At 42.6% G+C, this 15,016-nt stretch overlaps 2 protein-coding genes across 2 annotated transcripts; both read right to left on the reverse strand.

Annotated features, from left to right (window-relative positions):
• Positions 1 to 757: 757 nt before the first annotated feature.
• Positions 758 to 1,168, reverse strand: LOC142150878 (histone H3). Its single transcript, XM_075206051.1, has one exon. It carries the CDS (start codon positions 1,166 to 1,168, stop codon positions 758 to 760), a length of 411 nt encoding a protein of 136 aa, XP_075062152.1.
• Positions 1,169 to 7,235: 6,067 nt separating this feature from the next.
• TMEM140 (transmembrane protein 140) lies at positions 7,236 to 7,829 on the reverse strand. The gene has a single exon (XM_075206052.1). The coding sequence runs from the start codon at positions 7,827 to 7,829 to the stop codon at positions 7,236 to 7,238; it is 594 nt and encodes a 197-aa protein (XP_075062153.1).
• Between the last annotated feature and the right edge of the window lie 7,187 nt (positions 7,830 to 15,016).

Below are 15,016 nucleotides of genomic sequence, written 5' to 3' on the forward strand. Positions count from 1 at the left end.
CTGTGATTATCGACGCCATCGTTCAGTCTGTAATTTATATTAGCTATAATGGGGCCACATCGATTTCATCCCGTGTATAAATTGAGCGGTCTAATCTGTTTACAGCATGCGTCTACTAATTTATACCCCCACATGCTGCTTGCCATATTTGGGTGGATGTGCAAGTGAATCCAAAAAACATACTGGTAGGTTAATTGGCTGCTAACAAATTGACCCTAGTCTGTGTGTGCCTCTCTCTGTCTGTCTGTCTGTGTGTGTGTATGTTAGGGAATTTAGACTGTAAGCTCCAATGGGGCAGGGACTGATGTAAGTGAGTTCTCTGTACAGCGCTGCGGAATTAGTGGCGCTATATAAATAAATGATGATGATGATGATGATGATGATGAATCACTACCCCGGAACCCGCTTGCTCTTTGGAGCCACCCACCTTTTCCCGAGATATTGTGTAAAAGGCTGTTGGCTTTGGGAGGGGAATGTTGACGGATTCCCGTGAATTGCACAGTATTACCAGAGGGAACAAAGGAAACGAGTCAGACGTGGACAACAACGGCCCAGTGTTAATTCTCTAATCGCGCTGATCATATAGAATATGTGTAATTAGAATCCACATCGGCAAACAAAATGCAGAGATTTTACACATAGATAATAACTTCTGATTAAAATGTTACTACACAGAATAATGCTGCAGCTCGTTTAGAGAAAGATTTGGTGGCTCTGAAAAGAGCCTTTGTGCTGTGTGTAAGTCAGTGCCGAGTCCTTATGCCCTCTCCCCTCGGATCCTGCGGGCCAGCTGGATGTCTTTGGGCATGATGGTCACCCTCTTAGCGTGGATGGCGCACAGGTTGGTGTCCTCGAAGAGCCCCACCAGATAAGCCTCGCTGGCCTCTTGCAGAGCCATGACAGCCGAGCTCTGGAAGCGCAGGTCGGTCTTGAAGTCCTGGGCGATCTCCCGCACCAAGCGCTGGAAGGGCAGCTTGCGGATCAACAGCTCAGTGGACTTCTGGTAGCGGCGGATCTCCCTCAGAGCGACGGTGCCTGGCCGGTAACGGTGAGGTTTCTTCACACCACCGGTAGCTGGGGCGCTCTTCCGGGCGGCTTTAGTTGCCAGCTGCTTGCGGGGAGCTTTCCCACCGGTGGACTTACGAGCGGTCTGCTTGGTCCTGGCCATAGTTCTATTAACACTGTACGAAAATGTGGTCTATAACCGCTGAACAATTCTAAATGTAAACGTTGATGCGCGCCAATCGTCTTTATACTTTGTGCTGCAATGCGATTGGATGATTAAAGGGCGCCCTTTTAATTGATTGGCTTAAGTAAAGTCGTTGGATATTTAAAAATTCCCGCTTAAACATTTTCCTTGCTAATCGAATCTTTTAATCATTATTACTACAGATGGGGCTGACAGGTTCTCGAATTAAAAGTGTTACTATAAAATGTATTTTAGTGTTTCCGGTCTTGACAATTGATGTATGTGACCAGGGGAAAAAACAAGTAGCTATCGATTCTGACCACACGGTGGCGCTTTTGCCTTACTTACAGTGACAGGATCCAGGGATGAACGAGATACTAACTATTGTGCTTCAATTGTCTATATCTATATATGTTGCTGTTAATGTCAATCGCCGGTTTTAAATATCAATCAGATATGACTGTCAATTAGGTTGTCTTTGTATAGTTAATATACTATTAAGAAACAAATCTCATCATATACACGCAGATAATTATCCCCCTTTAGCTCTTTTTCTTTAGCTACCTGCAAACTGCTTGTGAAGGAATACACAGTGTATGGAAGTGCGGTGTGATAATAAGTTTATAGATGCACTAAAAATATAACTTTTGTCACAGTGCACTGACGTTACCTATATGTAACATCAGATTTGGCCAGCAACATGTGTGTATAAACTGGTCATCTCTTTTCAGGGATTACTTTACAATAAACCACCCTTCTACTGGATAGGTTATGTAGCTGGTTCCAATGGGTTTAGATTTGTACAGATCTTTTCTCAAACATGGATTATGAAAGGTAGTGTTTTGATGTATTATGTTTCCTATACAAACAGGGCCGGATTAACCCTAGGGCTAACTGGGCTACAGCCCAGGGGCCTCGAGCATCCAGGGGGCCCTTGAAGGTGCTCAGCAGCAGTATTGATCGGTCAGGGGCGCCCCCGCCCCGATCAATGCTGCTGAGCACTTCCACTGCGGTCCTTCCCCGGCGCGCTGTAGTCTCCTTACTGAGGAGATCTCTGGAGTCTCACTCTCACGAGATCTTCTCAGTAAAGAGCATACAGCGTGCAGGAGAAGGAGCTAAGTGCCTTGGGGGTGGCTCGGATCAGAGGGGGAGGGGGGGGGAGCCCTAACGGGGGAATGGAGGCCTCCTTAGCCCAGGGGCCTCCATTCCCTTAATCCGGCCCTGTATACGAATATATAATGTGTCCGGAGTGACCTAAATGGTGCTTTTTAATCAAAAGGAGTGTGCAATAAACCACAGGTCTGTGACATAAGGCGTCTCTGCCCAAACACTAGAGCAGACTTGCCAACTCTACCGGCATTTTGCGAGAGTCTCCCGGACGAGTGTGGCAATCTCCCTGATAGGAAGTGGGCAGAATTCGGTTTAAACGCCACGATTCACCCGGAATTGCGGCATTTAGCCACGCCCCCACTGCAAAATGACGCAATTTGCGTCATTTCGTCACGGGGTGAGGCCAAAATGACGCAATTTTGGCGCCCCGCCCCCTGCACACCCACGTCCCAGCCGGCATCTCCCAGAAAAAGAAAAACAAATGTTGGCAAGTATGCACTAGAGCTGTGACACAAACACAACTCGGTCATAGATCAACATACATTCAGTGCTCACATTGGGGTGGTGTGTGCTGGTACAACATACCAGCTCTTCTCCGTCCCACTGCAGGAGCATCCAGGGCAGGGGGTTAGCGGGGGAAGCGCCACGCTGGAGAGGACGTCATCACGTCCCGACACCGTCTGTGAGGAGCCACGCAGAGAGAATCAGGGAGCTGCTGCCGCATGCAGGTCCCACGGACGAGCAGGAGACAGAATACAGGAGGTAGATGAATAGAGAAGAATGAAGCTCAAAGAAATGCAAGTAGAAACGGAGGGAGCAGAGGAAACAGGGTGGGTGATGGAGGGGCCACAGGTTGATGAAGGAGGACCATAGGGTGATAATGAGGACACAGGGTGATGTAGGGGGCACAGGGTGATAATTAGGGCACAGTTATTGAGGGGGCACAGTGTGATGATAATGAGGACACAGGGTGATGAAGGAGGGCCACAGGGTTATCAAGGGGGCACAGGGTGATAATGAGGGCACAGATATTGAGGGGGCATAGTGTGATGAAGGAGGACCACAGGGTGATGAGGGGGCACAGTGTGATGAAGGAGGGGCAAAAGTGTGAGTTCACTAGGGAGAGGGAAATAATAGGACCAGGGATAGATAGAGAGGATCAAGGAGTAAGGGAGGGGCGAGAGAAGCAGGATGTGAGACACAGGGAGAGAGAGAGGGGGATACCTGCAATGAAGATAGGGACACACAGAAACAGAGAAAGGACACAGATAAGAGAAAGGGTAACATTGAAGACAGGGGACATATTCTGGAAAATTTTATTATAATATTATGGAGATATGAAATGTAAGTCATACATGCCAACTTGTCAAACTTCTCATCTGGGAGATCCCGGGGGTAAGTCATGTGACAGGGGGCAGGAGGGGGCGTGCTGACATTGTTGTGTCACCATAGCCCCGCCCCCACTATAAAATGCCAAAATGCACAGCATTAAATAGTGTGGGCGGGGCTTAATGACAGCCCCGCTCCCACAGTTCAATGCCGTGAATTTCGGCGAATCCGGGAGGTTTGCCTGCTCCTCCAGGAGAGCAGACAAGTATGATGTAAGTACACACAGGAGACATGAGGGAGAGGTGGAGGGAACAGAGGAAAGGTAAGTGGTCACAGGAGATGTTGGGGGCACAGGATGGATAGCCTCACATCATTTAACATGTTTTATATTATACTATAGTGTTAAAATGTATCTAAAATTAATGTCAATCTATCAATATCCCTAAACTTTTGTTGGACCCGGCCGGTCATTTCAAAGTGGAAGTTCCAAACCAGGACTTCTAAATTTCAACTTTGACCACTGTACACATTAGCAGCTCAACAATATAAAATTGTGATATGAATTCAAAACACAAACAATTGTCGCTGACCCTCACACAACGTACATTCAGACATTCCACATAGAACATGAGATTGCAACAATTCTTTTGTCTAGTCAAACCTTCAAGCGTTCTCTAAAATATCCTCTCATTTTTGCTCGTGCCCCATAGCACTGCCTGCAGGAATGAGAGGATAGTTTTACCGGACTATTGGTAAAAATGCTCAGTAATATGGTCTATTGACCAGATAATGCCATGTTTTTATTTGAATCCTTATTGTTTATTAACTGCATGAAATAAATTATTATAGCCTAATATATTATATATCTTTCTTTAAAGGTGAAGACAGAAGTATAAGTGTATTTGTAGACCTCTTAGCCCTGAAATTAACATAAATACAATGATAGTAAACTGAAAAAACTCGTCCACTCTCGTCTCTGTCTTCTCTAAATTTAAATGGAATATATATATATATATATATATATATATATATATATATATATGTATTACAGTTTATTGTGTATGCATTTCTGAAATACTGCAATAAACCTTAGCTTTAATGTTTCTGTTTTTAACTAATGCTGTAAAATTTAAATAAACTTCTTCTAGAGACTCTACACAATGAAACAAAAACAGAACTAATGTCTGATAGAAATTACATCAGATACTTTGTAGTGTAACAGCGCCACCTTCTGTCCAACAAGCTACTTGCAGCTGAGATGTCAGTTTTATTTTAGAGCCCGCCTTCCCTTGTCAGTGCACAGCTGCATTCTGGGAGATGTAGTTCTGGTAGCAGGTGGAAGCAGTTCTAAACAGAGCATGTAAAACTGTGGGCTATAGCCTTTATTTTTTTAATAATCCAGCAACCTTTCTCTGGCCACATACTGGATACCATAGAAAATGGTTTGGGAAACTGCAGCTCTTCAGTTAGGGCAGGCTGGGATTTGTAAATTCTACAATGACACACAAGACAATGCAAAAACTTTAATTCATGCAGTAATTATCTTCCACATTGACTTCTGCCATACCATCCTTACTGGTCTTCCCCAAATCAGACTCTCATTCCTAAAATCTATTTTGAAAGATGCGACTAGATTGATTTTACTTCCAAATTGTTCTTCCACTGCTGATCTGCACTGTCAGTCTCTACATTGGATGCCTGTTTTATACAGAATACAAGATAAAATACTCCTAATAACATACAAGGCCATCAACATAACTGCACCAATATACATCTCTTCACTTGTCTCAAAATATCCTCCAACTCGACACCTCTGTTCTGCGTCTCTCATCCACACTCATTACCTGCAGCCATTCCCAGTTATAAGACCTTTTTTTCGGGCTGCACCCACCTTGTGGTATTCTCTCTCTCACAATGAGTCTTTTTTCTAGTCACAATTTCAAGCGTTCTCTGAAAACCACCTCTTCAGACAAGCTTATAAAATTCCTCAGCCACCATCTTACCCTCTCTAGGTTACCCTATTACCACCCTTTACACATAAGACAACCACTCTCTGACCCCCTGACAAGCATTGCTGTGTGTCTGGATCATATAGCTCACAAAGCACTTTTATCTTTGCAATCTGGCTGAGCCTATATGCAATATGTAGCACCTAGCCTCATGTATTAAACTGCTGCATAATTGCCAACATGGGCAAGATGATTCCAGGGAGGCCCGTGGTGCAGGTGGGTGTGTGGGGGCACGGCTGGAAGAATTGTGTCATTAGCCCCGCCCCAAAACAGACATCACTACCCTGAACCAATAGGAACAGGGGGTGGGTCCACAATGCTGGGTCCATGACGTCACTAGGCCCCACCACCTCCGTTTAGTTTACACAGCCGTCCAGGATCAGGGAGAACTGCCTGCACTCCTGGGAGAACTCACAGAAATTCGGGAGTCGTCCGGACATTCCGGGAGAGTAGGCAACTATGAACTTCTGTTGTCCAATAGATTGTAAGCATACAAGCTCTGCCCAGCAGTGAGAGTATTCGGACCGCTGATGGTCGGTGACGCCAGGGAGCTGAGCATCGCTCCAGTGACATTTTTTTTTTTTTTTAATTGCTTGAAAAAAAGATTTTCAATTGCTACAATTAACTCTTTATTACCCATTCCAAATGACTCTTCACTGCATTCAGCAAATGGTTAAATCAGGGCCACCAAGAGGAGGTTCAGGCCGTAACTACAACTAATTGGAGAGTCTGACATCTGTCCAATCAAATTCTGGCTGGACCTGTTTAATCTAAAAAAGTTTAAATAACGTTATGCAATCTTTATGGCCCCAACCGCCCTCAGCACCGGGTTGACCGATGAATGCAGGGGATAAGATATTAAGGAACAATGGGGTACAAGGGCTCCCAAACCTCCAGTGCCTGGGGGAGACAACTTCTCCTGTGATGAGATTCTTCTTTACACTTCGACACACTACAAGAATCATCAAGGACCAGCTCTTTTATTTTAAATACATCATAATATAGCATAAATCAGACCGAAACATATATCAACAAATTGATTACGTTTTATAAATAATTATGAGATCAGGAATCTCAAGCTGAAAAAAGTGCAAATTCCGAGGTGTAATAAATACTCTTTTATCCCGTAGGTATCTCTTAAAGGCAAATTGTCAAAGAACAATAATTCCCACTTATGCTTATAAGCAGACAAAACAGAATAAAACCTCTAAAGAATACAGCCGGCTACATTATGAAACGTGACTCTGCAGTGAGATATATTTCAGAGCAGGGCCTTTAGTTACTAATATATATATATATATATATATATATATATATATATATATATATATATATATCTATATCATACACACACACACACACACATATATACTGAGAGAGAGAAAAAGTTGCATAGTATGCAGCTATAAGGAGGTAGATGTCACAACAACGGAACACTTAGGGGTATATTTACTAAACTGCAGGTTTGAAAAAGTGGAGATGTTGCCTATAGCAACCAATCAGATTCTACAAAATGACAGCTAGAATCTGATTGGTTGCTATAGGCAACATCTCCACTTTTTCAAACCCGCAGTTTAGTAAATATTGCCCTTAAACTATTAAGAGAGAGAGGTCATCTCCAGCATCTCCTTTCTCTTTAGACAGTGACTTTGTACGGTCGCACTGGTGAGGTTTGTGCAGTGTCTTATAATACAGCACAGTACAGACAGCCCAATGACCGCTATCAGCAAAGCCAGGAAACCAGGTGTCACCTGGGAAACGTCAAATAGATCCCAGGTAAAGAAAAGGAACGTGGTCATCCCCAGGCAGAGCCCTGCCAGGCTTATAACATTTAGGCCCAACACAAACTTCCACAAGATGTCCTCCTGGGAATATTGAGCAAAGATGGACGTTAGGATTCCCATTATAACGATGACCAGTGAAGAGTAAGTTAAGATAATGGCCAAGACAAGTCCATATCGAGTGGTTTCTCCTGCTGGGAGCAGATCCTCCAGCTGGGTTATAGAGTAACAATCGCTGTGATTTTTACTGTACAAGTAGTTGTAGAATCCAATCTTCTTGCAGCCGGAGACAACGAGGTCACCAGCTCCGATAATCAAGGCGTACACAAGGAGAGCGCAGACGATGCTCTGTATAAAGATGACCACGTAGCCCAACCTAGAGCTTAGACACCTCTTCTGCCACCCAAACATTCTGCTCCAGGGAAGATTTATCCTACAAGAAAGCAACAAAATTATAATTTATTGGAATAAAAGATCATTGTTATTACAGAACTATCATTTGTTATCAAATAAGCTCCAGGTTCTGTAGTTCACATTGTGGTATAAACCAGAGATAGTCCTTAGTCTGAGTTATGTTTTATTTGAAGGAATCCTGACATTTTTCATCATCTTTGATCACTAGGGGGCACTGTTTTGTTGATCTCTAAATAATAATTTATTTAGCTGCAGCTAAGCGGCATTACAGCCCCCACTCATATGTGAATGAATGAAAATATGCACTGTAGCGTCCTACAAACGAGTCATAGCAGGGGTTAACTTGCCAGTGGAACCGATATAGTATAACAGGTACCACCCGGCGTCTCTGCCATACTTAATGTCACACATGGGAACTAGCTCCTATCGCTTCCCTGCAGTCCAATTGTGAGATCAGTTGGGAGATCGGTCCCACTAAGCAATGTCCCTTCAATGCCACGTCTGTTTTAATGGGAGTGAAAGGGGGTTGGAGGCACCATGCCCCTGGGGGGATATGACACGCCTCCAATATGAGATAACCACACCCTGTGTTTAATGTGCGCTGCGCAATCTTTCCCGTGTCTTATATCACAAATGTAGGGCATACTTGCCAACCTTTGCATAGTTAATTATGGGAGAACCTGGGCAAGGGGGCCTGGTTGGAGGGCGGGAGGGGGCGAGGCATGGTCATCTGCGTCATTTTGAATCCGCCCCCGCGACAAAATTTCATTTTATTGCTGGGGGTTTTTGTATAAGGTCCATCCCCTTTGAGGTTCACAAATCAGTACTTCCCTGCCAGACTAGGGATAGTTGGGAGATATGAATATCTGAATACTTCCCTCTTCTGGGAGTGGAATTGTTTTATCGTTATTGCATTGGGCGGCACAGTGGCAAGCATTGCTGCCTCGCAGTGCTAGGACCATGGGTTCTTTTCAAACCAGGCCCCTATCTATGTAGAGTTTGTATGTTCTCCCCGTGATTGTGTTGGTTTCCTCCGGGTGCTGATTTCTCTGGAACGCGCTGTGCGATATGCTTGCCCTTCACAAATAAAACAGTTACTACAGGTGTTGTGAAATTACAAGCCCCAGCATGCTTTGCCAGTAGATAACTGGCTGATAGCTGGCAAAGCATGCTGGGGCTTGTAGTTTCCCAACACCTGGAGTGTCACAGGTTAGCCATCACTGCACTACACCATTCTCGCCCACTCTCCCCGAATGTTCAGGAGCCTCCCGAATTCCGGGTAGGTCTCCCGGTCGGGCAGGAAATTCTCCCACAACCTGCCTGTAGGGAGCCTAAATTATGCGATTTGCAGCACCCCGCCCCCGGGATCTCCCAGAGAGCAACAATGGACAGTCAGCACCTGTGCACTACATCCCTCTTGTGACTGTGCTGGCTGGAAAACGTCTGCACAGAGAGTAGCACAAAGAGAAAGTGAAAGACTGATAAAGACTCCACGGGGCTCTAGGCAAAATACTGGGTGGACCATCTTACCCATACTAGCCTACTCTCCCAGAATTTCGGGGAGAGCAGGCATTCTCCGGAACGTGATGGGGTGGGGCTTAGTTATGCAATTTCACATCATCTAGCCCCACCCCCTGCTTTGAAATGTGAATTTTAGAATTTCTCAGCAGGGGCGGGGCTACGGTGATGTAATAACATCACCACGCCCCCTCCTACCTTCTGTCACATGACCTCTGCTCCAAGATCTTCCAGAGCAGTTGTCAAGTGTGATCTTAACCATACTTACCAACTTATAGTTACTACTTTACATCATTAAGTCCTCAGCTCAGTAGCCGATTAGGAACATTTTAATGGGGAAAAAATGCCCCCCTGCTCCTGCTGTGATCTTTGGAAAATCTATGAAGCAAATCCTAATTATTATTGTTATTTTATTCATAAAGCACCAGCATATTCTCTCTGACCTGAAAGGCCGTAAAGAATAAAACATTTGGTGTAGGAGAAAATTTATCTAAACCCAGATCAAAGTACAACTCTGTTTTGACATAATAACTGATGTGGCTGAGGAGTCCTGGAGGCAGGGAGTGCAGTGTAGCTGCTCTGACGACAGAAGCCAAAGTTCAGAAACTAGAGGCTGGTTAGACTCTGTCCTTAGGAAACCGCCAGTGACACCGCATCAAATGCAATCGTCTGTGGAGGATATTACATTGAGCACTTTGCCTTCGTTTGCAAGGGGAGGACCAATAGTTTTTTCCACCACATACATGTTATTACCGGTTCTAAAAGATGATTTATAGCGCCAGTGGGTACAGGGTCCTTAAGCAGGAAAATGTAACGTTCAGCGCTCAAGATGTGTTGAACTAGAATCCCTATAATGTTTAGTAACAAGTTTATTGCTAGACAAATAAAGGCTTTTTAAATAGCATTGTTCATGGAAGACTACGGTAACTATATGAAATATATGCTATTGCTTCTCCACTTTTTGAGGCACTACAAGTTACAGCACATCCAGTCAGGCACAAATATAAAACAAAAACAGAAAGGGAATATTTGGGCAAATAGCCACCATCTTATCATCATCGTCAGTTTATATAGCACCACTAATTCCGCAGCGCTGTACAGAGAACTCACATCAGTCCCTGCCCCCATTGGAGCTTACAGTCTAAATTCCCTAACATGCACAGACAGAGAGACCAAGTGCAATTTTGATAGCAGCCAATTAACCTACCGGTATGGTTTTTGAGTGTGAGAGGAAACCAGAGCACCCGGAGGAAACCCATGCAAACACGGGGAGAACATACATACTCCACATAGATAAGGTAATGGCCGGGAATTGAACTCATGACCCCAGGGCTGTGAGGCAGAAGTGCTAACCACTGAGCCTATACATATTAAACACATATACCGTCATATTACACAGACAAAAATATTTTACTGTACTGTAAGGGCACATACCCACTGCCATTTTTAAAGTGCGAATTACATTCATTTTTAACTCTGCATGTAAGATTTTTGGAGCATAAGCACACACATTTGATAGGGGGTGAGCATTACCCATTTTATGTCAGTGCGTTGGTAGCTGATAGGGGGCTTGTGCTATTAGTCTATCATATTTCTACAATTATATGCTATTATTAAACTTGTAAAATACAAATGATTTTCACAATCATTTTGACTGGTAACTATGTTTATTAAAATGTACCAGCGAGGCTGGCTCATAACTAATGTACAAATTATGTCAGCAATAGTTTGCTATAAGCGCTGCAACTTCCTCCATATTCACTGTCCATATATAAATGCATCTGTATAAATCTTTGTATCTAAATAGTATTTATGGTTATTTTTCTAGGAGACTAAACACTTCTTTTGTGCCATATCCCTTGTTACAGCTCAGCAGGTGCCTTTAGTGACAATATTTTCATGTTTACATTTGCAGTAAACAAAAGTATCTTCCTTACAGAGTTTCTAAACTTCCATACACAAGACAAAGGGAAACTTTGTAGATCTAATTTATTATGTAACCACTTAACCAGCAACAGCTGCCCTACTTTGCACAGAGGTTCATGATATGGTTAATTTCTATGATCATTGTGTCAGTGGTTCAAGCCCTTATTCCCGTTTGTTTTTGCAGCTCAGACATCTATTAATACAATAATACACAATATTAAAGCTAGACTTTCAGTTAGGTAAGTTTAGGAAATAGCAGCATTTCAAGAATAAATAAGTTTACAGAGAGGTGCAGAGAACTCACCGTCTGCAGGAGGTCGATTCAGATCTACTGGATCAGATTCCAAAACACAGATCTCTCTTGCTTGTAAATCATGTGACTGGATCAGCTGATCATAGTCACATACTGAGTTGTTTATCTGGTGTCAATTACTGGGATGGGAAAACTGACTATAATGCATCAGAAGTTATATAATAAGTTGGGCATTTATAATAATATAATAGACATGAATTAGTAGCTTTAACAATCAGGTACAGGGTAGAAGACAGGCAGAGAATGTGTTGCACTCCAGCAGCTGTGAAACTACAAGTTCCAGCACACTCTTCCAGCAGTGCATGCTGGGAGTTGTAGTTCCACGACACAATTGATCCTCAGGACTGTTATCTGGTAAGCCTACACAGGACATTTATATCACAGAGAGTCAATAAGCATCCAGTGTGTATTTCATGTATCTTTGCTTGGCATAGTGGGTGTTCACAATCATCTCCAGGAAGACACAGTTCTGCTAATTGGGGTGAGAGGGAATTTTAGCTAAAAAATAAAAAAATAAATACTTTTAAGGTGGAATATTCCTTTAATCTGACAGAATTTGCCAGGCTTAGGAGGAAAGCAGAGTTATGCTTATTATTATATTATACAGTATATGCATGGCAGTACCTCCAATCAACAAGTGAAACATTAGGGGGTATAACTGTGGGTTTGAAAAAGTGGGGATGTTGCCTATAGCAACCAATTGGATTCTAGTTTTCATTTATTTAGTACTTTCTACAAAATGACAGCTAGAATCTGATTGGTTGCTATAGGCAACATCTCCACTTTTTCAAACCCACAGTTTAGTAAATCTAGCCCTAGGTGTTTTTTTATATCATCGACAAAACGCTGGTGGCATTTAGGCGAATGCTCAATAACACACCTATGTGTGAAAATCTGCTTATAGGTGCCCTGATAATGTATGTGCACAGATAGATGTTCACACAACACACACACTGCTGCCGTGACTAATGTAGGGGCAGAGCCGTAACTAGGGTGGTGCGGGCGGTGCCGTCGCCCAGGGCGCAAGCCCAAGAGGGCGCAGCAGCCGCCCGCTACCTTCCCCAGACCGCCGGCATAGTAAAAAAAAAAAAAAAAATTGCTAATAAAGAAAAATTGTTAATAAAGAAATAAAAAAGGAAGGGGGAAAAAAAAAAAAAAGGTCACCTGATCTCCCGGCGGCTCCCGCCAGTTTCCTCGCTCCCACTGAATGTCGGGCGTGACGTCATCACGCCCGACGTCATATTCAGCAAGGAGCACTGCTGGGGCAGATAGGAGCAGCGGCAGCGCAACACAGAAGAAAGAAGAACAGAACAGAAGAGAAAGGCGATGGAAAGGTAAGTAAAATTATATTTATATTATGTGTGTGGGGGCGCAGGCGCAGGCATTGTATTTGTACCGAGGACCAGTCCCTGGAGTATCACGGAGAAGGAGATTACAGCATTTTTTCATAATTAATAAAATCAGATATAAAATGCTGCACTATGTGGGTTATTGTAAATGTTTAGTTCCAAGGTACATCGAGATATGTGTATTCATCATATCCACTGGGGAGTTAGAGGTGTTGGTGCACATTTTCTTGGAACCCCTCAAGCCAATAAATATTGCACAAAAGATATTAAGAAAGGTTAAACAAAAACAAAGTACAGTGCCACTTATGACCATGCTTCTATCTAAAAAATAGGTTTATTATGCTTTTTAAATTTCCTGCATTATCTAGACAAGGGGAATATCCAGTACAGCGCCAGCAGCAGTACTCTCAAACTGTGGGGTGCACTCATATGGGCAGATCACATTTCTGATAGTTAGGGGGCCGTGGGCTGATGACTAAGAAGTTCATTTGTGGATGGATATAATCTTTAATATAGATATTTATTACGAACAGCAGATGTATGTCAAAAGTCTTAAATGTAAACTATATTAATAAACAGATAAATAAAACACATACACAAAAGTAGACTAGACTAGATGGATCTGTAGTTAGTATCTTTTGTACCATCAACTTCTCTGCTGCTCTGTTTTTTTTACCAACTGAGCTATGATTTTACAAAAGGCTTAATATTAACTACAAGCATAGCTTATAGAATTCATTTTGAAATATATACTTTGTAAGCTATGCCATGTTTGTATAGGATTAGTACAGTGAATGCTACCTATCACCCTAACATTCTATCTATGCTCACATCAATGACTTCTCTAAATTTGACAGGTCCATGACCTCTTAAGGGCTGGAGAGAGAGAGAGAGAGAGAGAGAGATTAACATTAACTTACGAGAGGTTGGTGCTTCTGCCCTTAAGTGGAACGCATGTGCGTTCCACTGACAGGAAGGTCAGCATTTGGAACGCAAGTTTGCATTCCAAATGATCTCTCTCTCTTTCTCTCATTCTCTTTCTCTCATTTTTGTACCTGTGTAATGAACACAAACATCAAGATAAAGTAAAAATTTTCAAATATAAAACAATGACGGTTAAATATCTTTTGGTTTAGTGATATTCCACTGCATTTCTGCTAAAAAGTACAGTTTAATAGAGTATATTTCCTCCCCATTACATAACAGACAGCTAAACCTACATCATACATTTTTAGAACACTCTCCTTAAAGTACCTTATATTCTTGTGAAAAAAAAGCTAAAATTGTAGCAGATAAGCTGCCATGACATCAATATCCCTGCCCCTCTGCAATAATTCATCAATCACCACAGTGCATTTCTGCAGAGCAAGTCTGCAAGCCTCTCAGTCACACTCTGCTGGCCCACACAGTGAAGCACCTCCCTTCTAACATGGCAGAGTAAATTCATAGGGTTATATTCAATTAGGATATTCAAAAACAGTGATCCAAAACAGCGCTCCCTGCTTCAGCTGCCTAATTACCTCAAGGAATGCCACCACATTCAATCATACAGTTTATACAAATAAAGGTACATAAGGCGCATACAGCAAATCCAGCATAGATATAGTCCACGATTGTCCTCAGACAAAGACACTTCTCATATGTCCAATAGTCAAATATTCTCAAATGGAGTTTGTCAAAACAGATATCGTGTAGCGAGACCTTCCTGTCTTTTGCGGTATCTCCACATAAGTAGATAGATGGAAAATTGAATAGAAAAGATAGATAATGTTGATCAATAATTAAACTTCAAATCAACTATTTATTGAACTCCTATGTCCATAATTACCAAAATACACAGTGTGTAGACTATTGATTACTCTAATCACCACCACACGTGTTAAGTAAACAGAACTGGAGCTCTTACATAATGGGAAATGACTTAACTTGTAGATGTCGATATAAGTATCACACCAAGTTATTCTCTCCAATGATTTCCCAATCATAACATATAAAAAGGGAGAAAAGCAGAACGAGAACCTGGCGTAATATCCTCAGGATTTATTCCACAACATATAAGGTTACAACATAAAAACATT

The sequence above is a fragment of the Mixophyes fleayi genome, chromosome 4 (genome assembly GCF_038048845.1).
Source record: "Mixophyes fleayi isolate aMixFle1 chromosome 4, aMixFle1.hap1, whole genome shotgun sequence".
In the NCBI taxonomy this organism is placed as follows: Eukaryota; Metazoa; Chordata; class Amphibia; order Anura; family Limnodynastidae; genus Mixophyes; species Mixophyes fleayi.